General features: G+C 45.1%; 1 protein-coding gene across 2 annotated transcripts in view; it reads right to left on the bottom strand.

The window, feature by feature from the left end:
* The window catches only part of LOC310999667 (vang-like protein 1), a 71,689-nt gene that overhangs the window by 41,398 nt on the left and 4,985 nt on the right, over positions 1-25,306 (bottom strand). For both annotated transcript variants that reach the window (XM_083990203.1, XM_083990204.1), the window contains exons 2-3: positions 19,693-19,998; positions 7,808-7,934 (exon numbers count right to left, since the gene is read on the bottom strand). In XM_083990203.1, the coding sequence (XP_083846329.1) occupies positions 7,808-7,934; positions 19,693-19,763 (198 nt within the window). In that variant the 5' untranslated portion in view covers positions 19,764-19,998. The remainder of the gene's footprint in view (positions 1-7,807; positions 7,935-19,692; positions 19,999-25,306) is intronic.

Here is a 25,306-nt window from a genome sequence, read left to right on the forward strand (position 1 = left end):
CTGGCATAAATAACAGCTGTATAATACTCTGGTTGTCTGTAACACGCACCAATGACCCAGTCTGGATGTGATCTTATACCAAACAACTCATTTTCAGCCTCAGAATAAAATAGAAAAATAGAAATCCATTGACGAACGTGTTAAATATTTTCGTACGTGTTCGGTCTTGACTCACGCAGACGGTGACGTTCAGCGACCTGTTCTTCTCCGGCAGGAAACAGGAAGCAGTAAACCGCGTTTATAGTGAGTGTGTGTGGTGGTGCAGGAATGTGAGTTGTTTGGTGTAGAAAGGGGATAACCGGCCGCATGGAAACTCCTTTTCAAAATAAAACAGGAAACCATCAATTAAAAAGTCCTTTTACAGTCATTTTGAGGACAGATGATGAGAATTACAGTGTTGAGCTACCAGCTTTAAAAAACAACAATCATAATGACAGTTCAACTGTTTTTCCTGCAACTTTCCACCAAGGAGCATGATGGGGAATAATCTCAAAACAAATAGTCACCCTACAAGGTCCTTAAAACAGGAAATCATAAATTAAAATAGGGTTGTGCCAAAAAATCTATTCACATAAGAATCACAATTCTCATTTAATACGATTCAGAATCGATATAAAATGTCCCAAAATCGATTTTAAAGAATAAAAAAATGAAACAAATCTGCTGGCTGTCGGCCTCCGTTTCCAGGCAGAATGTTTAACTGCACTATTCTTTTAATAATGAGGCACTTTTAATGTTGTTACTTAAGCAGTATGTGATGTTGCTTTTATGCAACAGTTTCAACAAATCCATCTAAGCATGGATAAATGTTTAAAACTCAATAAATGTGAAAAAGACACTTTAGTCATTCTGTCTTGCAGAGCACACTGGAGTAGATCCGTTGCACACCGATAGACTGAAGCAGAAATCATTAGGAATCAAATCGTTTTCAATCAAAAATCCATTTTGAATCGAATCGTAGCCCCAAAACTCGTGAGACAGTAAAAGATTCTCACCCCTAAATTAAAAGTCCAAATACAGTGATTTTAGGGGCTCATTGTGTCAATTATAGTATTCACTTCCTAATTTTTTTATCATTATTATTATTATGATGATGAGACTGTCAGACTTTAGTCTTTTAAAAGTCTTCTAGTGTGTGGCAAACATTAGAGACACACAACAACACAACATGACCTAGTAGTTGTGAAAGTGAACTGTCCTCAGCGACATGGCAGCCATGCAAAGCAGACAGGTTCAGACGCAAATCCTGTTGCACTGTTTCTCCACCAGGAAGCAGCTGATGTCATATGACAACAAAGCGGCGGCGACACAATGAGCAGAATGCCACACTCTCCTCCTGAAAGCACCTGTGCAGAATAAATCCCCCTCTGCTTCGTGCCCCCCCCCCCTCGTTGGGACGGGGAGATGCCGGTCGTCCAACAATGCCCGGCGGTGTCAAAACATCACATGTTCTCCTGAGCGACGCCTCGTACGGTGCTTCTCTCCACAGCGCGCTCCTAAGCCGCAAAGCTCGGCGTGCTTCATTGACTTGAGCAACTTCCAATCCGCCTCTCGCTATCCAGTTACACACAACAATAACAGCGGGATGAACTGACCTTGTTACTCAGATGATTTAGTGTCACACTCACCTCCATTGTCCTTCACAAACATCCAGCCTGCACAGTAACACAGAGGCAGACTCGCCACAGACATCGACCGACTGGTACCTCTCCTTCCCACCTTTAAGGTCTGGCTGCTGAAAAAGCACTCGAGTGTGTTACTGTTTTCCTACATCCACGCCCTTCCACGCAGCCTGGAGCTTTTTCTTTTTACCTTCCCTGCTGAAATTGGAGCGACTTGACTGAGGTGTTTCTTGTTCAAACATATCAAGTAGTCCCCGAGCAACGCATCAGTTTTTACTCTTTGATTTCCGTGATGTAAAACACATGAATTAGTCAGTTTAAGAAGCGCTGACGAGTGGATTTTAAAGAGCCAGGATAGAAACTGGATATTAAAGGTCCCATCATTTATAAAGGTAGCTATTTGGATTATAAAGCAGGTCTAGGTTCTACATCAGTACTGTAAAACTATCAAATCTACATCTCAAACTCATCATAGGAACAAAGTAAGATATTGGACCGTTCAGTGTTTAAAGGGATAGTCCAACATTTGGCAAATTGGCCCATTGTCATAATCCCTATAGTCATAGCAGTAGGTTTGTTACCTTTAATTGTCGGTGCAAGCTATTTTTAGAACGGCGGAGCAGAGCCGTGAGCTGCTCAGAGCTACGCTACGGAGGCTCATGGGATTTCTTGGTTTCCCTCATCAAACTCATCAAATACACAATCCAACAACTCCACAACGCTCTGGTGGACAAGTTGTGACCTGCACATTCACCGCGCTATGAGATAATAACACAACGTTACCAGACAGAGTTGTTTTAGAGGGAAATGCAGAGACTGATGATGAAAAACTGCTCCGCGCATCAGCGGTTTTGCATGAATTTCCCTCTAAAACAACTCTGTCTAGTAACGTTGTGTTATTATCTCATAGCGTGGTGAATGTAAAGGTACTTTAGGTAAAGGTACTTTATTTGTCACATATACAGCTAGTACAGTGAAATTCTTTCTCTGCATTTAACCCATCCCTGAGGAGCAGTGGGCAGCCGCGGTGCAGCGCCCGGGGACCAACTCCAGATTATGAGCCAGTTCCTTGGGGCACTGACTGGAGGATCACCCTAGCTGGCATTTTTTTGTGGTGGGGGAAACCGGAGCACCCGGAGGAAACCCACGCAGACACGGGGAGAACATGCAAACTCCACACAGAAAGGACCTGGGCGGCCCGGGATTCGAACCCAGGACCTTCTTGCTGTGAGGCAACAGTGCTAACCACTGTGCCACCGTGCCGCCGAATGTGCAGGTCACAACTTGTCCACCAGAGCGTTGTGGAGTTGTTGGATTGTGTATTTGCTGAGTCTGATGAGGGAAACCAACAATTCTAAAAATAGCTTGCACCGACAATTAAAGGTAACAAACCTACTGTTATGACTATAGCGATTATGGCAATGGGCCAATTTTGCCAAAATGTTGAACTATCCCTTTAAGTGCTGAACTACTACTACTACTACAAATGTGGATCACTTCTCTCCTGCATCTTGTGAATATTATTTTCTGCCAAGTGGGAAACGACACACACACGGACACCGTCTCTCGACAGCAGACAAATCCTCACACATACACACACACACACACACACACACACACACACACACACACACACACACACACACACACACGCTGCATGTAAAGCAACCCCTCTCTTCTTTTCTATTTCCTGCGGCGGCGCATCGTCACTCGCGTCCATGAGAAACTTTTGCTGTGGATGGGTGAGGACGTCCCTGCCGGCGGAGACGCGAGGCGAGGCTCTGATTAAGTCCCAGCGGTGGAGTAATGAGCGGCGGCGCTGCACAGTTAGACTCGGAGATGAGCCTGACACACAGCAACAGACGCACAACATTCACAAACAGGAGCATATGTGAGACAGCAGAACCAGATCTACACACACACACATTTGCACAGACGAGGATTTGTGCTGAGCCTCTCTCTCAGTAGTATTGGTGGCCCTGATTACTCAAACTAAAGCCAAACAGTCCCCGCCCTGTCAGCAGCAGCACTGCAGGCCGCAGCATGAATAAGACATGAGCAGCAAAATACTAAGGAAGGCTGTGTGTGCTCTGCTCTCTGGCAAATCCTGTCGTGTGGCAAAATTAGACACAGTACGCTGACATACAAAATAAAAAAAAAGACACAGTCACACGTACGCGGGGCTCTGCTGCTGCTAACGAGTTGTGCCACAAGGCGAAAGTCGGCGCCAACTAGGTCAGTGAGCGAAGGTGAGCGGTAGGATTGCCTGCGTGTTTGTCATCTTTCCCCTTCAAGCGGGTTAAAGCCGAGCACTTGGTGAAGGCCACGGTGCCAGACAGTTGTTTGGCTAAAAGAACAGGTCACTGTGGGGTAAGCCAAGACAAAAAACTAAACAAAACAAAAAAAAACCCGACTTGCTTTCATTAAATACACTTGAGTTGGCTGCTGCTTTCTGAGCGTGATGGAACAAGACGGACGCCGAGGTGGCCGAGTGTATCAGGACTCTGGTGTGAGCTATCAGCTGTTACCGGATGGATGAAAGCTTCTAAATGTCAGAGTCAAATGTTAAAGGGATAGTTCACCCAAAATTCAAATTTCACTCATTATCTACTCACCCTCATGTCGACTAAGGGCTGGGAGAAGTTTCAGAGTCCTCCGTGGCTTCTCTGAGTTACGGGGGGGTCAGCGCAGCACTGCATCTCCATATAATGGTTGTGAATGGGGCTCACTTTTCTTCGTCCAAAAAGACACACCAAAAAACATCCAAATACCTCCATAGTGCTTGTCTGTATTGAAGTCCCGACATGAGAAATTGTTCCGCCAGTCAGTGCAAATCTCGCACTGACACAGGCAGAGCAGTGAACTGAGACACTGGGAGCTTCCGCTACAAACAAGCTTAAAATATAGACTTATTTAATTTTTTTCGGAACAATTTCTCATGTCGGCGCGTCAGTACAAGAGGGACATTACAGACGAGCACTATGGAGGTATTTGGATGTTTTTTGGTGTGTCTTTTTGGACGAAGAAAAGTGAGCTCCGTTCTCAACCGTCATATGGACATGCAGTGCTTAACGGCGCCCCCCGTAACTCAGAGAAGCCACGGAAACTTCTCCCAGCCCTTAGTCAACATGAGGGTGAGTAGAAATTTGAATTTTGGGTGAACTATCCCTTTAATAGTAGGTGTTAGATCTGATCACACAGAACACATTGTTTTAGCAGCGTAAACGCAATGCATGCTGGGCCACAGCTGACATCCTCCACCACGGTCTAATAACGTCGCATCGACGCATCCGAGTTGTTCTGTGTTCAAGCGAAAACATTTTCACTCTTTCAATTTCATCATTATTTAATTGTGAAGCCGTGAGCCGAGCACTGATACGCTGCATGACCCTCCTCCCTCCCCCTCTGTGTGTGTGTGTGTGTGTGTGTGTGTGTGTGTGTGTGTGTGTGTGTGTGTGTCTCTCTCTCACACAAACACACTGACAACAGAGCCATCTGTCATAGTTGGATCAGCTAAAAACAACAACACATCGCGCACGGCTGTTTGCATGTAGAGCGGAGGGATCTGACACACACACACGGGCCTGTAAGTAAATGAGAACAGTCACTTTTACGATACTTATTCTGATGAAGGCCAGAGCTGGTCGTAATAAAAAACATTCATCTGATAAGAAACCTGTAAACGTTGATAAAGAGCTGATAAAGTGTATTACTTTATAGTTTCTAATCTATCAGATGCCAGTGTAGAGGTGCCAACACAAACAGGTAAAGCTGTGTTTATAAATCAGCACCATAAAGCCCACAAGTCACACCTCGCAGCATTACTTAAAGGACAATTCCGGGCAAATTCAACCCGGGGCTGTATTTTCCTAACATTTTAGGTCTAAAAGAAGGAATCTGAAGATTTTCAGTTTAAAGCAGATATCAGTGGAATGTTTTTGTTAATATAAGTCCTAAATAGTCCTATTTTCCGTCAGCAATCACTTACATGAAGTATTTCAGCCTAAACACGAGTCTCTCCGTCACTCTGCTCTGCTGTAACCCGAGGAGAAAATTTTCCTTGTGGGATACAAGTGTTATCCAATGAGGAGAGAGAACGGCATGAAGGGCTGTGTGTGCAGCCAAGGGATGCGCGTGAATGTGGTGACGTAGCACGAGGACCAATTGATGCCTGACAAGGGCGGGGGCTGCTAACTCATGGTGCGTTCAAAGAAACTCGTACTTTGTGTTTTTCCTTCCTGTGAAGTCATACCAGTTCGATCTGGTACGAGTTCACGGGTCGGAAGTTACGAGTGGCCGTTATAGGGAACTTTCACAGACAACAGGATGGTAAAAACACGAGCTACGGGTTACCTGGAACGCTACCAAGTCGTAGTTGTGACTTGAAGCTGTAACTTACGGTTTCAAAAGCCTGCCTTGAACGCAGCATTAGCCGAAACGGCCGTGAAGCTGATATCTGCTTTAATGTCTCCTGTTTTGCGGTAGTTGTGTCTGTCCCCGCATCGCCACAGCAGCGATGAATGGGAGCATATGGAAGTTCTGCTGCTTAGGCTGTTTCCATCCCTCAAAGCCGCAATTTTTTTTAGCTTTCCGACTGCACATGAACACACTGAGCGTCAACTTGGGTCTCGCGCGAGACTCCGGGGGACTTTGAATTAGATCTAGTTTTATAAACATCGGCTTGCTTGAAGTAGACAAACTTCTGGGTGCATGTTTGAGGGATGTAAACAGCCTAAGCAGCGGAACTTCAATCCGCTCCCATTCATCGCTGCCGTGGCGATGCGGGGACAGACACAACTACTGCAAAACAGGAGCAATTAAACTGAAAATCCTTCTTTTAGACCTGAAATGTTAGGAAAATACAGCCCTGAGTTGAATTTGTCCTGAATTGTCCTTTAATGCTCTTTCCAGAGTTAACAGCATCACACACACAGGACATGATGCTGATAAACATTAAACAGGGTTAGAAATTAGGGATTTTAACTGACTGACAGCTGACCCCAGATTAAACCTCTCCGGCTGCGTTCATTCACACACTTCTTCCTCCATGTTCAGCACTTTTTTTATGGATCTAGTTAGTGATACACAATTTCAATCATAATGACTCAGCGAACCTTCGACAAGAAGCGATTACCACTTCGCTGTTCTTGTTACAGATCATAAAATGAATGTTTTGCCTCCATAATACTAATTAGCTGTTGCTCATCTTCTCCCGGTGTTCTTGTTATTGGACCAAGAGCTACGCCGAATTTCAGGTCGCAACATGCCAACTCTCAGCCGACCTGCCCACCACACACAGTGTAATCTGAGCCACCTGTCTTTTAGCTGCTCTGCCTTGTATGACTCCAGGAAACATAATCTGCTATAAGAGAGTAAACATGTCAGTACACTCCATTTGGCATGAACAACATTTATCAAAATAAAACTAAAACACACTGTGGTGGAGCCGCCTGTACATTATCAACATATGAGTTATTTGCACAACACATGCAAACACTAGACAAAATATGACATTGTCCTACCTTATATTTCTCTTTTATCAAATAATCCATCACATAATCCATATTTTCATCATGTACTCGGACATCAAAGTCTGCATGGTTTCTGAGAATCGACTTTGAGTATTGACTGACAGTAAAAAAAAACAAAAAAAACAGCTAAGCTGCAGTTTTAGCTCGGCCTGGTCCATTTCAGCAGGGGCCACTGTCACCACCTCCTCATCTTGCACTGCACCGAATCATCAATTATCTCAATCCCTGCAGTGAAATACAGATGTTCCCTCCGTCAAATGGGATAAAGCCGAGTTGCGCTGACAAGAGAAGCGGCCTGCTGCGTCCGCATCCTGCAGCAGATATTTGTCAGCAATAGATTTCCTGAAAGTGACGGCCCAGACCTCGCCAAAAAGTGGACTGGCCCTGCTGGCTTTTGCCCTGCAATACCAGATGGCCCGTCCCAGCCCGGGCTGATAAACACAATTATCATTCCAACTCATCTTGACTAGTGGTTGATAAATCTCCTGTGCTCCAAATCCTTTACAAATCAGACTAGCAATATTATCTGATCTTATACTGGAGGCATCCATAGAGCAGCTAGTGGGGAAAACTGCTGAGTCACTCTGTGGGTGGTGATGCAGCAGGACTGTGTTTAAATGACAACAAAGTGTGAGTGTTTGTGTTGGGTCGTACCTGGACTTGCTCACCCCGAACGGCCGAGTCGCCCAGCAACGGCTCTGCAGGCGGCGTGTTTATTGTTACAGACTTTTCTGAGCGGCTGTCTTTATTGCGGGACTTGTGTCGGTCCCGGCTTCGCTCCCTGAGGAAGAAACAAAAGAGAAAGAAACAGGAAATGTTAGTGTTGTATCGTATCGATTTTGCCGTAAAGGGGGAGAGACAAGCTTTTAAAAACACTTCAAGGTCCACAAGAGACAAATGTCCTGACTTTGAGTTGTAGAGTTCACTTTATCAACACTAAACCCTACACTTCCCATGATGCACTGCGTTCCATGGAACTCTTTCTGTTGATAAATCCCAGAAAAATCAATCTGCATGTCCTTTACTTTGCAACACATGCTATAATTTGCAGTTTTTTTTTCCACAATATGTTTTATTGAGCATCAACATTACAAAATGTCCAGAGTGGAGACAAGTAAAAGACATAAAACAATGTGCATTTTTTTTGTTTTGTTTGTTGAAATTAAACCATCCCTCCCCAACGTCTCACCTCCTAGCCCTCCAGTTTCTGCTCAGCAAACATAACCTTAAAAAGTTGTTTAAACACAAAGTGTCATACAATGAGAAAAAAAAGGAAAAAGACCAAAGAGAGAGAGAGAGAATATATATATATACACACAGGTAGAATTGGTAGTGAATCTATGGTGGATATAATCTGCAGTTTTTAAAGTCCTATCCAAGGTAACCTAGATGACATCACCGTGATGCGCATTTGTTTTGTCAGGCTGAGCAGCGTTCCTGGGACTCAGCGTTGTTGCGTGTCCCTTCTGTCCGTTTCCTCGCTCTGTTATTCACCTTGTTTATTGGACAACAAGCGAGTCACAGAAGTAAACAAACACGCTGAGAGAAAAACTAGTTGAGAGTGAACACAATGTGAACACAATGTGAACACAATGTGAAGACAATAAGAGAGCAGGCGGCTGCTGTTGGACTCAGATAAGACCAGAGCTGTGAAGTTCAACAAATCGCTGCTTTGTTTCAGCCTCCATCAAATTTCCCACCGCTGAATGAATATACAGTATAAAGGCCGTGTGAACTCTGCCCCACATCGCCTCCTCCCCCCTCTCTCTCTCTCTCTCTGCCTCCTCCCTCCATCTCTTCACTCTCTGTCCCTAACATATGAGCTCCATTAGCCACCCAGACCCCCAGCACTTATGGCCCTAATCCTGTGTTAGGGCATGAACGGTGGGTCTCCACATCCTCCGCCAGCATCGCCATCACCACATGGCAGCGTGCCCGCTCCGCAGCTCCATTACCACAGAGGAGCTCAGCAGCAGCAGCCCCAGTTAATCCCTCATCTGTCTCCTTCCTTCCCCCCTCTGGCTGCTGACATCGTGGACACAGTGGGCTCTACAGTGCGTACAGCGTTTTACAGTTCCACACACACACAACACGGCAAAACGCTGCAAACACAAGAATTTTCAGGTTTTCATGCAACAAACTAGCCTAGAAATCTAGACGCTCCCTAGCAGCAGCAAATATATTTGTCAGTGTAGAAATGAGTCATAGGAAGTTTTTGAGTCTCGAACACCGTTTGTGTTCACCAATCACAGCGCTCTGTCTGTTTAGAGAGTCGTTGGGCGGGCTTAACGCGGTGACGACATACTTGCGACGGTGAAAAACATGACAAGATGGCTTTGGCGGTCTGAGAAGTGAAGCTCACTTCCGCGTTCAAAAAACTGCAATCCCCTCGGCTTCCTCTGGGGACTGGTACCAGAAGGGAGCAACTCTCCATAGACCCCCATGTTAAAATCGCCGACTTTACGTCCTCAATAAACATGATCAAAGCCTGGTACCATTACGTTTTTTGGTCTCAACCGATAGTTTCTACCCCCGCACACACTCTGAGGGGGGTGAATTTTTTTTAAAACTCTACCGTTTTACTGTTATTAGGTTTAAAATTCTGGCCAATTAGGGCGCGGAAACGTTGAGTGACAGGTCCGGAGACCGCTGCTTCGAGGCCAGTGGGCGGGTTCTCGGCCGGCTAACCACCGCACCGCTCCAAATATGGAAAGTAGAATCCAACATGGCGCAGTTCAAACCCCCGTAGTAGCGGCACAAAACAGACTCCCCCAAACCAATGGGTGACGTCACGGGTGCTACGTCCATTCTTTATACAGTCTATGATCGGCGTTGGCATCAACTTTGAAATAATTAAACTTGTCATTTTCTTTAAAAATTGAGCAAGAAACTGCACTGAAGTCATTCAATTCGAAGAAGGATGTATTTGGTGTTTTGCCGACGGGATATGGGAAAAGTTTAATGAGAAAAAAAAAAGTTTAATAAAGTTTAACCAACGTCATCCTGCTCTTTGCTGTGATTGGTCGTAGCGCTACCCTATTGCATGCAGAGGCAGTTTGAAAGACAGCCTTCATCCCGCCCCCTGGATTGAGCCGAGGTCTACCGGTCGTTGCCAGACTATAATACATTTTAATGATTTAGTCTGGCTTGTCAGGTTAGCAACAAACAGCAAAAGGAGTTTAATTAGTGCGAGAGGAGCTGTATTTCCTAGATACTTCATGTGGAGGACACTTAGACTAAATGCGAGGCGGACGACAGACCCCCAGAGCCAGGAACCATCAGATCTCATATAGATAATATAACGTCATGCTGAAAGATGCTGTCAGGAGACAAGTGGACAGACATATTGGACCTCATGTAAATAAAGCGGCGTCCTGTGGTTTCCCGCTCGGCTGCTCGGCTGAAGGGGATTCCTCCCGCGCGCTGTTGTCTCTGTCCTGCCAAATCCTAATTGAGTTTCCCGCTGTCTCCGAGCATATTGTTCAATGGTAATCGCTTCTTTTGTAGCAGCAGAATTACACAGAGGTGTAACAAATCTAATTCCCACCACAACACGGGAGGGTTTGTTTTGTGTTGCTCGAAGACGCACAACAGAAACTCAAGTGTTTAAACCCTAGCTCTGATGTCATCTGGCTCTTTAGACTAATGTTTTCATACAGCACACACTTACACCGCTTCTAATCTGCATAATGTTCTTAATTGTTTGTTTCTCTACATGCACCTTTGTTTTGTGCTTGTTCTTTGGCTCAATTATGTTCACTGCAGTCTGCTGTCATGTTTAATTAAACACTTGTTTAATATTATTTTTATCTGGTTTCTCTGGTTTTTGCATTTTGAAGAATTCATTATGTCGAGGTAATTGTTTTGTTAAAAAAAAGGAGTATTTTTTACACGACACATCTGGTGTTGTTGAGCCTCAACACACATCCTGTCTGTCAAACTCTATTTCAGTCATAAAAAAATACTCTTGCAATAAATAACACCTCCTACACCAGTTATCGTGACACAAATCCTGTGACTTTTTGCAATTCTACCATTCACATTACACATCCACATTTGACTGATTGACAATAAAGGATAGATTAGATCAGCTTTCGCCAGACAAAAGACAGAGTGTCTATGTGAGATCTGATGTCCATAATGACCTATAGATAAGATACATAAAACTCAAGTGACACTTGAATGCTTTTCTCTCTCACAACAATGATCCATAACCATATAATGTACAGGACATCCTGTCCACGGGGGTAATGGAGGCAGAGGTATAATTGACAGCACTGAAACTGTTCCAGGTCCAGCAGAGCTGCACTGCATCCAAGTGTTTTGGTTTAAGGGTGTTAACCAGCCTGTTTTCCGTCTCTATTCTTGTACTTCCTTTAGAACGTGGACAGAATTTCCTACAGAAAATCACAACAGCAACAGCAACTCAGTTTAAACTGCAGCACACAGAGACAGAGAGACTGAGAAGGCAAGCGAGCGCCACATAGCCTGCAGCGACCTGCTCCACTGACAGACTGACTGACACAACGTTATCTAATACATCCAGGAGATTAGGAGCTTTTAAACATATTACAGCTATCATTATTACATTATTAGGTTAAATATTAGTACAGCGATCATCAGCGCTGGGGCGAGGGTTTTTCCTGTGGGAGTGATCATCAGTCACTGATTACTATTATTAATTGGGGAGGAGGGTGGAAGGAGGAGGAGCAGCGAGGTTCGCAAAGCAGCAGAGCAGCGATCCCACTTCAAAGTCATCAGCTGAATAATCTGCAGAGTGAGGGAACTGCAACAGCAAGGAGCTTTCTAACGCCACACTTTCTGGGAAACGTAGGAAATCAGAGTGGTTACACAAAAACGACGATGCCTTGAATGTAATTACAGCATTACATGGGATATACAGCTCTGAAAAAAATTAAGAGACCAGTTCAAAATGATCAGTTTCTCTGGTTTTAGTATTTATAGGTATGTGTTTGAGTAAAATGAACACTTTTGTTTCATTCTATAACAAAATTTCTCCCAAACTGGAAATAAAAATATTGTCATTTAGAGCTTTTATTTTCAGGAAATGGCAACAGGTCAAAATAACAAAAAAATTCTGGTGTTTTCAGACCTTGTATAATGCAAAGAAAACAAGTTCATATTCCTTTTAAAACAACACAACACTACTTTTTAAATTTAGGAAGAGTTTAGAAATCAAAATTGGTGGAATAATCCCAATTTTTAATCGCAGCAGTGTTTTATTTATTTATTTATTCATAATCTTTCTTCCTCATTAAATATGATTTGGTTCAGGTGATCAGCTAAGTAGAGTGAGGTGTGCTTGTGTTGGAGTTCAATAGACACTGGAATCGATGGCTGCCATACATGTAGAGATAAGGCTGATTTATAAAGAGACATTTTGGAGTGGTCTCTTTATTTTTTCCAGAGCTGTATGTGTGAATATAAAACATATACATGTTTAAATCTGTAACACCTGATCACAAATTCTTCCTTTAAAGAGATCACAATCCAAACATATTGGGAAATACTTAGTAACACTGTCTGTCTGTCTGCAAGCAATGTTTGTGTCATGCATGATTCACCGCAGACATCGTGCTGTTGTCAAGAATATAAAAGGTGAGGGAACACCTGGTTCTCACCGAGCTGGCGCGGCTACAAATGTGTGAGAGGGGAATGAAAAAAAAAAAAAAAAAAAAAGGTGCAAAGACGACGTAAGAGTGAACAGCGAAAACGAGCGATTTTTGAAATTGTGGATGCAGACGCAGGAAGCAGAGCGGCGAGCAGACCTGTGGGCTCCAACAGACCGGCCTCTGTCTGCCAGCCCCTCCCCCTCCCCCTCCCCCTCCCTCTACCTCTACCCCCAGACCTGGTTTCTCATCCCCCCACCCTTCAGCAAAGCTTCTGGGGGTGAAACCTCGCCTCCGACGCTCACACACACACACACACACACACACACACACACACACACACACCTTTCCCTCCCCACATCCTCTTCCTGCCTCATTAGCATGCAGACGGCTCGTTGCTATTCCAACGCTGCTGTGCTATGATTTGATTAATGGAATTTGACTTCCAGCGTGGATCCCTGTAACGGTTACGGCTTTTTGGAAGAGGGGGAGAGGAGGGAGAGGACACGGCGCCCGGCGAGGGGCAGAGATGACTGAGAGAGAGAGAGAGAGAGAGAGAGAGAGAGAGGAACAGAAACTGAGGCCCATGTTCTCCTCTCCTGCCCTCTGTACCAAAGTGAGAGAGAGGTGTTCATACAAAAGAGAACTGCAGCAGATCCATCGTATCAGGGGAAAACAGGTGATGATCTGTTGAAAGTATTTCTGGGAGAAGATCCACAATTTACTAAATTAGCTGCACAATATGTAACATTCTGCCACGATACTAGAAAAGTACATGAATGCTGATCAGAATCATTATTGATGTCATTTAATATTGTTGTTGTTTTTATTATCATTTGTTACTATCAGAATCACTATTGATGTCATTTAAAGCAGAAGTAAGTGGAATATTTATGTTAATATAAGTCTTAAATAGTTATATCTTCCGACAGCAATCACTTATATAGAGTGTTTGGTCTGAAACACGGGTCTGTCAGTCACTCTGCTCTGCTGTAAGCCGAGGAGAAAACTTTCCTTGTATCCTACAACCTTTATCCAATGAGGAGAGAGAACGGCATAAAGGGGCGGTCCTCTCTGTGTGTGCAGCCAAGGGATGCGCGTGAATGTGGTGACGTAGGGACGAGGACCAATAGATCCATGACGAGGGCGGGGACTGCTAACTCCATCAGCTCACAAGAAGTTAGCCAAAACGACCGGATCGCTTACTTCTGCTTTAATATTGTTGTTTTTTTTTATTATCATTTGTTACTGTCATCATTTAAGAACAATATGTGTATGTTTTATAACAACTTGCAACAGTCTAATGATGCCCAATCTCTCACTCATTTAGACTGTGTATAAGAGAGAGAGAGAACTTGATCAGCACACGTGCATGCTCACACACGCATAGGGTAAATAATTTTATGTATATACTTTTTATTTATTTGTATATTGTTGTATATATTTGGTTTCATGAGTTGTATTGTGTCACTGATTCCTAATGCTCTGGCAACATAGGTCTTTAACTGTCGTGCCAATAAAGCAAATTTGAATTGAATTGAATTGAGAGAGAGAGGGAGCAGCGCCTCGTTGTAACACCTGAGGATGAGTGCGGCTGTGATCGCTGCTCTCTCTGGGATGGCGGCGGCGGCGGCGGCGGCCAACTAGCGCCGCACGCCAAACTGTCTGCGGACCAATTTGTTCTCTCTCTTCGCCTGGCAGAGCAGCACGCACACCTGTGTGACACCGCTTTGTGTGGATGTGATGTGGGCGTCAGCGCCAAGGCAACAACAGAGGGTGGGTGGGGGTTGGTGGGGCTGCAGCCAAATGGGTTGAGTTATGAAGCCAAATAAAAACTGACCAACCAACCACACAGTGAGCTAGGTCATCTCCATCCCATAATAACCACGTTACGGAGCAGGGGGGGAGCGCGAGCTGCGAGGAGATCAGCTGCTGTGTGTCTAATGGGGCTGTTAAAAAGAAATCTATCTCACACATTACGCCTTAATAAGTCCAACAAAGCTACATTTGTTTTTTTAAAGTGGAGATCATTGTTGCTATAAAGAGACTGACGAGCTGCAGGCTGAGTTGAAGAGGCCCTGGGTGTGATAAGCAGCTCTGTGTCCCAGGATTAGCTCCGTACAGATAACACGGACAGGAAAACTGGTTTCCCACTGCCACCGAGGTCAGGCTCTGTTATGATAGGGACCCGCAGTCTGAAGACTGGAGCTGACACTGCAGCTCACAACAGACTCAGAGTGTGGGCTTTTTCCTGAAGTTTAGGGCTGAGATCCTTGATTTCTCTGCTCATTCTGATCTCATTTGAAAACTTTTTAAAAAATGCCCTTTATGTCATGTTCAGTGTTGCCAATAGCCCAGCACTCAATGATGTTCAGTTAAAGCTCCAGTATGTAGGAATTCCCCCCATCTAGCGGTGCGGTTGCATATCTGAACGTATTCTTGATGTTGCATTCATGTGAAATCAGGCAGACGTCAGACAGACAACAGACGCTGCATGTAACAGGATAAACAAGTGTCTATGTAAACAAGTGGTCCGCCAGCACGAGGCAATATGTTGTCATGGTGATGTCGTTTTACCGTCTTTCTCTGGTGGAGTAAAATGACATCCGGTTGGTTTGCCGACGGCCGTCTGCCTGACTGCACCTGAATGCAACACCAGTGCCTCCGTCCTTCCTCACACTACACAGTGGTGACAGTTTTAACAGGCCGAGCCCACAGCTCCGCTGAGTTTCCGTGGTTACCTACGGTCACGCTGCCACGCAACGTAAAAAATGGCGATGCAACATGGCCGCCTCGGTTCAGTGCACCCCCCCTTGTATATTTGTAACGACTTGTAACAACTCATTCTAAGGTACCAGAAAGCTTTCATTTGTATGCGGCTGTGATTCCACTTCAGTGAAATACGTATTTATGAAAGACATATTTGATTTTTGCTAATAAAAAGCCAAATAAGTTACACACTGGGGCTTTAAATATCACATATAACAAAGGAAATCATAAAATCTCAACATTTGTGCTGAGAAACCATCACTGTCGATTCATTTCCTGTTCATCTGTTAACTTGCCAAAATTTCAAATTTTAGGAGTTATGATAAAAGACTAAGGACAGCGCTTCTTATTCAACTTATTCAGCTACAGGTCACTGCTCTAATCTCATTAATACACCATTCAAAGTCATTACATGTCTATATAAAATGTTTATAAAAGGTCCTCGAAGGAACATCGTCCTGAATGGTGCTACTACTGAATGACTGGTCTTAAATGACTCACTTAGCCCCATGCGTATGCTGGGTGCTGCCTTATAATTGGAGTTATACCAATCAAAAGAACCAATTTTCCACATGAGCAGCTGCTAATATGAAATTTGCAATTAAATAATCATTTTAACAGTCAAAATTGACAAGAGTGAAGGAGGAAGACTCTGAGAAACTTTACAGAACTTTTCAGTAGATCAAAATAAAGAATAAAAGAAAAAAAAATAGCTGCAGAAGAAGAATAAAACTGTTTCTGAGCCGTAGATATAAATAAAGATTATAATTTTAGGCCACATAAACCCTGGAAATGAATCCATTGGAAAAAAGAAACAGTTGAGGCAATTATTCCATCTCCGAAAACATGGCAGCCTCTTTGCTAATTCAAATCCAATGCGTGAAAATGACATCCACGCCCTTCCCCCTCAGTTTTAATGTGCAGCTCTGCAGTCTGGCTCAGTAGAAACTACATGGGCATCGCTGTTAGAGGCAGAAGTACGGAAACGACTGCCCTCATGGGTGTTCCCGTTTTTTTGTGAGAGGAAAATAACAAAGCTCTAAATTCTGATAACAAAAATTGGTGTCAGCAGCATGTTTTGTTTCAGTTTTTTGGCAGGAATTAGGGATTGTCCGCGGACCGAGCAGCCACCGAGGACGCCAAGGAAATGATATGTGTAAGTATCTTGGACACTTAGTTGAAGATGGTTTGACACGGGGAGCCAAAAGACGCGAGGAAACAACTCCAAAAACCCTGCACCCTTCTGTTAATGGAAACCAAAGCCAAACTCATTTCATTCTCCTATTATATTCTGATAACACACACACACACACACCCACATGCCTGCATCTGCTCTCAGCGTCGGTGTAATTAGACAACGGCGATCTGGAGCTGGCTCACGCGCGGTGCACCTCAGGAAGATTAGTGCTTACCTACAGAGGAGGAGAGCCAGTGGGTTTCAAACGCTACAATTTCAATTTCAGGTTTTTCTTTTTTTTCTCTCTCTCTGTCTTTGTACATGAAACAAGCAGCCAGACGGCGGCTTCGGAGCCTGGCAGCGGCGCGGATTTCTCCCGTTCCAACTTGCTGTCACTGGGTTAAAAAGAGGCGGGTAGGACCAAACCACCGACCCCCTCTCCACTCCACTCCTCACCCTGGTTCTTTGACTCCAAAATGAAGGGAAACCACTTTTACTCCATGTAACTTTAAGAGCAGTAGGTTGGTTACCTTTAATTGTCGGTGTAAGCTATTTTTAGAACGGGCGGAGCAGAGCCGCGAGCTGCTCAGAGCTACGCCACGGAGGCTCATGGGATTTCTTGGTTTCCCTCATCAAACTAATCAAATGCACAATCCAACAACTCCACAACGCTCTGGTGGACAAGTTGTGACCTGCACATTCACCACGCTATGAGATAATAACACAACGTTACCAGACAGAGTTGTTTTAGAGGGAAATTCATGCAAAACCTCTGATGCACGTTGCCTTCAGGGGCAGTTTTTCATCAAGCAGTCTCTGCATTTGCCTCTGTCTGGTAACGTTGTGTTATTATCTCAAAGCGTGGTGAATGTGCAGGTCACAACTTGTCCACCAGAGCGTTGTGGAGTTGTTGGATTGTGTATTTGATGAGTTTGACGAGGGAAACCAAGAAATCCCATGAGCCTCCGTAGCGTAGCTCTGAGCAGCTCACGACTCTGCTCCGCCGTTCTAAAAATAGCTTGCACCGACAAATTGCCAAAATGTTGAACTATCCCTTTAAAGCTACAAGGGCACATTCCTGCCCTGGAGAACGCCTGCGCCGACCCGACACAAGGGAGCAAAGAACAAGGAGTGAGGGGGAAAAGGAGAGGAAAAGAGATAAAGAGGACAAGAGGCGAGGAGGATAAAGAGTGAGGGGGCAGAAAGTGCCTGATGACATGAGGGAGGAGACGATGACAAGGCAGCGCTGAGGGCGAGGCCTCGCATGTTTCAAGAGGACGCGGAACGGGAACAGGTGGCAGCAGGAGTGGGAGCGGCGACGGAGACCCTAGGGAGGGGGGGGGGGGGGGGGGGGTATGTGGCAGCAGAAGTGGGGGTCATGGTTGTGGAACAGGAGCCGTCCCTCTCATCTCCTCTCAGGCTCTCAGCGTATCTGTTGAGCCATCAGTCAGCCGGGCCTCTTCAGCACCTGTCTCCCCGCTGCCTTCCTGAGGCCTGTCAGCCGCCGCCATTTCACCGCTGACAGACTAATGCGCCCACACGAGCCGCGAGCCGCCGCCTCCACACACATGGGGGTGGGGGCGGGCAGGATACACGGGAAGTGGGATCATGGAAAGTCGGAAAAAGGAAAAAAAAAACAGAGATAAGAAAAGAAATCATGATAAACCGATAGAAAGCAGCAGAAAATACTGAAAGAGTAAGGAAAATACAACTTTCCCCCTGAAAAGTCCTGTGTTTGAGTATTTCTCATGACAACCTCAAACAATGCGAGTTACTGTTCAGCTCTTTCACTATCTGAATGTTTCCCACACATGACGTGACAGAGACCAGGCCTCAGAAGCAACTTTAGGCCATATTGTAGTTTTTTTTTTACCTCATGTGGTCTGTATTTTTCTCCAGCAGCTATTTCAGGCCTCTCTGCTCCCAGACATAAACATCCTATTCATTTCTCCTACACGCTGCAGCGCTGCAGACAGTTGGACAAACTCTGGCTACCAAACTTTTGTCAGGAAAAAAAGTAGATTAAAAAAAAGTCAGCGGCGAAGGCGTGAAAATTTCAGGGGCGGAATTAACTGCGAATCCCAAGGTGCGTTTCAGAGAGAAGCATCGGATCACTGAGCTTAACGCTGCATGTCATGAGCTGCTAAAGGCACGTGGAGGGTCGCGAGTGTTGTGTTGAAAAAAATACACGCTCCGATCTGCAGCTTAAATCCATTCACTTTTAAAATCTGGGTCAATTTTAGATGAATTCTTTCACTACATCACTACTTTCATTCACTCGCACTCCAATTTGCACCAGACTTCCTCCCCTTAACTGACCCCGACCCTCTCCACAGGGACCGCGGCTGTGCCTCATGGGTAACTATAGCAACCTGAGCCGTTACATCAGAGTCCTGGGTTTCTATACAGAAGATTAAAGAGATGTGAAGAAATGGAAAAAATAAATTGAGGAACAACTCACTTTGCTACTCTATTTCTGAATCAATGAACCGTACCTCTCTCCTGACAATCAACATTTTACAGCTTTGTGACATTTTACATTATCATTCAAATATGAGTCAAAGGGATAGTTCAACATTTTGGCAAACTGGCCCATTGAAATCCCATGAGCCTCCGTAGCGCAGCTCTGAGCAGCTCACGGCTCTGCTCCGCCGTTCTAAAAATAGCTTGCACCGACAATTAAAGGTAGCGAATTTACTTTATGTTGAACTATCCCTTTAAAGAGTGTGAGTCTAAAATAGATATTCACTTGATTAGTTGTATATAAATAGATTTTTGCTCTGCAGTAATTAAAATGTCAGCGTTTCATCAACTAATTAATATCACAACAGATCCTCGTGCAAGAAGGTGGGAACAGATTTTCCCCAAAAAGGGAAAATGTGGTTGAACTTGTCCACTCCTGCAGCGCTGCAGGTGAAAGCAGAGACATGAGAAAACAGAATTATTGACGGAGCAGGACGTACCCGTGCCTGTGTGATCCCCGGGAGCGTCCGGAGTAGTAGGAATAGCCCGAGTAGGTGGACTCCGTGTCCATGGCGATGCGGCGGTCTTTCCCGGGCGGCCGGGCTCAGGGGGGGGGGGGGGGGGGGGCGACGCGGGGGCCCGCTCTGCTCGGCCGCTGGCAGACGCGGCGGTGGAAGCTTCGCTCGCTCGTCTCTCCGAAGCCGGAGGCGATGGATCGACTCGCTCAGGAGGCCGACAGAGCTGGCGAGCTGTCTGCAGTCAGGATGGAAAGCGACCCCGAGGGCGCCCGGCGAGGAAACATCAACCTGGAGGAGAGAAGGGAAAGACAGAGAGAGAGAGACAGACGGGGAATTTGAATTCAAAATGTGAAATGTCTGGGAAATGTGCCCACATTTGACTGTCAGACACAGGAGGAGCCAGAGAGGATGAGGCTGCGTCTGACACGGACCAAAGAGCATTACAGACTCAATCATTCCAGTCACAGGCTTTTTCGTCACATCTATTTTTACCAAAAAAAATATTTGCAAACACTTATGCGCCTGTGTTTATCAGCAGCTGTATCCTCCGGCTACAAACCTGCACAGTGACAACACTCGGGACGCTGCGCTCCAGCTGAGTGCTCCACATATAAAAAAAGAGAAACACAGTCAGCTACCATGAAACAGCAAGTTTGCTCTAATTCCCATATGACTGACAAGACTGAAGTCTCTGACACACTCCAAGACGATGAGTGCAGCGAAGATAAAAAGCTTTGTCTCTAAAAGTGCTGCTGCTGGTTTGGGAGCTGCAGTGGTGAAGTAAAAACAAAAAACAACTGATGCTCTGGTTTTGACTTTAGCAGTTCCACCGGCGTCGAGGTAACATCACCAGGCTGCAATTTCATTACTGTGTTTCCTAGAGGAAGGAATAAACGATGCTGAGAGAATGAATGAATCGCTGGTGGCGAGGACACGCTTCATTTGAAAATAATGAATCTTTTTCAGCGATGATGTCGACACCAACAACAACTCCACACAGCCTCACAACCAATGCACTTAAAAGGCATGGGTAATCAATTCAATAAGAAAATGTTCTGGCTATCAGGGTTCCAGATTTACGCATGATAATATTGATTATAAACATTTTTATCAGTTGATTAGAACTCGCAGTTTAAAGGGATAGTTCACCCAAAATTCAGATTTCATTAATCTCATTATCTACTCACCCTCATGTGGACTAAGGGCTGGGAGAAGTTTCAGAGTCCTCCGTGGCTTCTCTGAGTTACAGTGGGGCTCCGTGCAGCACTGCATGTCCATATGACGGTTGAGAACGGAGCTCACTTTTCTTCCGAAAAAAATTCAGAAAAAAATTAAATAAGTCTATGTTTTAAGCTTGTTTGTAGCGGAAGCTCCCAGCACTGCTCCCAGTTCACGGCTCCGCAAATCACGCGAGATTCCGGCAGAGCAACACTGGGAGCTTCCGCTACAAACAAGCTTAAAATATAGACTTATTTAATTTTTTTCGGAACAATTTCTCATGTCGGGGCTTCAATACAAGAGGGACATTACAGACGAGCACCATGGAGGTATTTGGATGTTTTTTGGTGTGTCTTTTTGGACGAAGAAAAGTAAAGTGAGCTCCGTTCGCTACCGTCATATAGACATGCAGTGCTGCACGGAGCCCCGCTGTAACTCAGAGAAGCCACGGAGGACTCTGAAACTTCTCCCAGCCCTTAGTCGACATGAGGGTGAGTCATAGGGGTGAGTAGATAATTAGTGAAATTTCAATTTTGGGTGAAATATCCCTTTAAGCCATTATGAAGTTAAAAAATCTATTTCTCATTTCTCTTGATTGATTGATGTCATTCTTAACAACATAGTGTTATATACATACAGTAATACATAGTTCTAAGTAAAATGTACAGCAAAGAAAATGTTTTCTGTCTGAGAGAGTTAATTAGATGTAAATGTGCTGTTGCGACATGGGTCACGATTGTAGTGGGAATGGGAATTCTTACATTTCACTTCAACTGAAAAAACAAAACATAAAACTTATGATGACATATTTTTGTCAGGGCTTGTACCAAAGCAGCATGTTTCATCACATCTGGTAGAATTTGATTTATAGGCAGCTTCTCTGGTTTGGATGCTGCATTTGTAGTGCAATTTCGATTAGAATTTCGATTAACTGTCCGGCCTCTGATTATGAGTCGCTGTTTCAGGGGAAACTGGACCTGCATGAATTTCATTTCTCCAAGTTGCATTCTTTCCCAAACATGATCAATGTGGAGTCACGATCACATGAATCAAACTCCCCTGGAGACTGCATTAAGGAGGGAAACGCTGAGCGATAAGAGGCCGTTCGCTGAGCGCATTCGAGCCGGTACGATCAGAGCGAACGGTGTGAGATGTGAGAAAAGGAAAGAGGAGAGGTGTATGAGCCAGATAAATTTGGCTCAGAGTCGTTAAAAGCGCCGCACAAAAGAAGGGAGAGAATGAGAGATGAATGTGAGTCATGGGTGTATAGCTGAAAGGCATGCTGTAAACTGCAAGATGAAAAATGTGTAAAATACACAGGTAGTTAAAGCTTAACTCAAACAGGCCTCAGTCTAATTTTCTGCTCAGATAACACTTCCTCGCATGTACTTGTGCACTTTGAGCCCGTCTGGCTTAAACAAGCAGCAGCCTGACGGAAAGGAGGACAGATCCCGCTGATATTAACCAGAGGACTGTCTCAGATTACATTATGAGACACTTAGGCGGTAGCTGCTATCTGTTGGCATTATTTCTAAATGATGTATGGGCTATTGGGTTTTCATTCGGAATATCTGCATCCATTATTTAGAGTTCCTTGTCTTCCTGTCTCCTGCTTCATACCCTCGATTTGTCCTGACATGGTCTGAAGCTGCGGCCACCTCCCGATCCAAACCGGCCCTGCAGCTCTCAGGCCGACTGATTTATGGCTCCGGACGCCTCGGAGGTTGTGAGAAACCGAGCGAAACCGAGACATCCACAGCACTTTCCTGCATTCACAACTCCAGAGGGGAGAGGAGAGGAAGAAGAAGAGGAAGAAGAGAAAAAAGAAAAACAGCCACTTAGCCAGATTTTGTGCACAAACTACAATCCTTATCTGCCACTTGAAGGAGAAACATAACATCACAGGGTCCAAAAATACACTGTGGCACAAAGCATCTAGTGTGACCCAGTTCTGTGGAGTGTCGGCACATCTGTGAGTGACTGTGTGTGCATGCGTTTGCGTGACTGTCGCAGGCTCCTGCAAACGCTTTGAAGGTTGTGCAACTGCATATTTGGATATGCTCATTCTGCAAATCATTCTAAATGCCTGAATCATCCCCATGTGGTGACAAATCCTCCCTCGACTGGTTCTCCTCAGCCGCGCTGCCAGCCGGCTGCATTAGTGGAAACTTCATGTGAAGCTGAGTTTCCCCAAAAGCTTTTGTTAAACACGAGGATCTTTTTTATCTCCTCTGTAAACATGTCGACAACAGACAGCTTTATTTCATCTTATTTATCTTTGCAATTGGGACGTGGAGATGGAGCCGTCTATTAGTTTAAAGCAGAGGTCTTAAACCCAAATTACCTGGGGTCCACTCCTCATGTTCTCGCTCTCTCCTGGAAAGCCACTTGTAAGAGTAATAGTTGGACAATTTGGGAAAAATGCACTTAAATGCAGCGAGCTAAAAGTGGAGATTTATAGCTGTAGCCCGCAGCCATTTAGTTTCACTTAAAATAAAGACTGAAACAGAGGGAAACAGCTGGCCTAGCTGCACCCAAAGGTGGAACAAAACCTCACAATTTTACTAGCTAAAACATTATTTTATAAAGTTTCCTGAATCCGTACAAGCCAGGTTTCCATTTCCAGTGTTTCAGTTGGTGATTTTTACACTTCCTCTACACAACAAAAAGCCAAATGTTTGTGAGTTTCTTTGACGTGTGGGAAAAGGTCAGTGCAAGAAACTGAATGGGCCCATTCCCCAGAAATGTTTCCTTTAAAAGTGTGAGATAAAAGGAGCTTGGTTAGTGGCCAGGACCACGGCCCTGCTGCGGGAGTTCCCCTGTTGAATAATGACTTGTAAGAAAGCTGGACACCACAGAGGCATTTCCATCACCTGCTTTAATCCTCTTAAAAGAAGGGCACGCGGCTCAATGAGGGATTAATGCTGCGTGGTCCAGGTTCAGTCAGAGTGCAGCCCACGAGGAGAGAGCAAGGAGAGGTTAAAAGCTGATCGATGACTCCCTGCTTCGCTGTTTCTCTTTAAAATCCAGCGCTCAGTGTTACCTTCATACTTTTAAACTCTGACTATTTCAAATAGCTCGACGCTGGGCAACAAGGTCAACATTATATTGAAGTGAAACAGGATAGGTGGGTGTTCCAACATGAGCTTTCTGTCTTCGCCGTGCCGGAGAAAAACTGGTAAGCGGAACCACTTCAACTTTTGCAGGGGAGAGACTCCAAAGCTGAAACAGGAATCCCCGACTCTGAGAGGGGAGGGGGAGGGGGAGGGGGAGGGCTGGCAAGTTCTCCACAGTAATCCAAGACCCCCGCTGAGCCGCCGGCATGTCTGTTTGTCCTGGCAAACAGTGGCAACAAGCAGTGGGAGGAGGAGGAAAGGCAAAATTATATCACGACAATCGAGCATGAAGGGCATCGGCAACACGCGGGGCTGTTTCATGGATTTCTGAGGATTCATATCGACTGCGTTTGAAAACTAGTCCAAATTCCTTGATGTAGCGAAAGCACCTCAGAGATACGTCTTTGATCTGCAGAGCAAAAGAAGAATTACAAGACTCAGACGTCAGAATAAAACACTGTTTCTCCTGAGAAACAAAACTAGGCGGAGAGGGGGGGAAAAAAAAAAGCAATCAGGTGTGGGAAAGAAAACCAAGCGCACACCCAAAGAACAAGAGTAAAATAAACATCCAGAGGCATAAACAGGAAATGTAAGCAAACAGCAGACAGCCTTCTTTCCCTGAGCAGAGAGCTGGAGCCGAGTTACACCGGAGCCACGGGGCATCTGCTGTAAACACGCTCTACCTTTCACATCACAGCCAATAAACGCCGTCAGCGTCGCCGCTCGGCCAGAGTCAATTATCAGCGGCCGACACCAGAGCTTTTGGACAGTTGCTAATGCGACATTTCAAACGCCGTGATTTCATTTCATTTGCACAAAAAACAACCCCAGCAATGTCTTGTGGTTTTAGGTTCTTACACACAGAGAATGTGTAAATATGAGGCCTTTAAGGTGCCGCCAGTTGTTTGTTTCCATAGCTGATCAGAAGTGAACTGAAACTGACCTGTACAACTGTATGCTTACAGCTCCTGGCGTTTGAATACAAACTGGACCAGAAGCAGAAAAAGCAAGAAGCCGCTTTCTGCCAAAGGAGCACAAAGATATTTTTGATCCAGAGCAGCAAAAATATATGAAACTAACCGACCTTTATGCAGTTGTTCAGGGGAACTCCACCGATGCACATGGCTGACCCAGAACCTCCCCGGACTTACTGACCCCACACAACAGATGAAAACACACACAGAAGCGCAGCCCGGTGCCCTCGACACGCTGCGGCCGGTCGCTCAGTCAGAAGTCACCGAACCGCCGAGGCGCTGCCCTGC

The sequence above is a fragment of the Trachurus trachurus genome (genome assembly GCF_905171665.1).
Source record: "Trachurus trachurus genome assembly, chromosome: 2".
NCBI classification, from domain to species: Eukaryota; Metazoa; Chordata; class Actinopteri; order Carangiformes; family Carangidae; genus Trachurus; species Trachurus trachurus.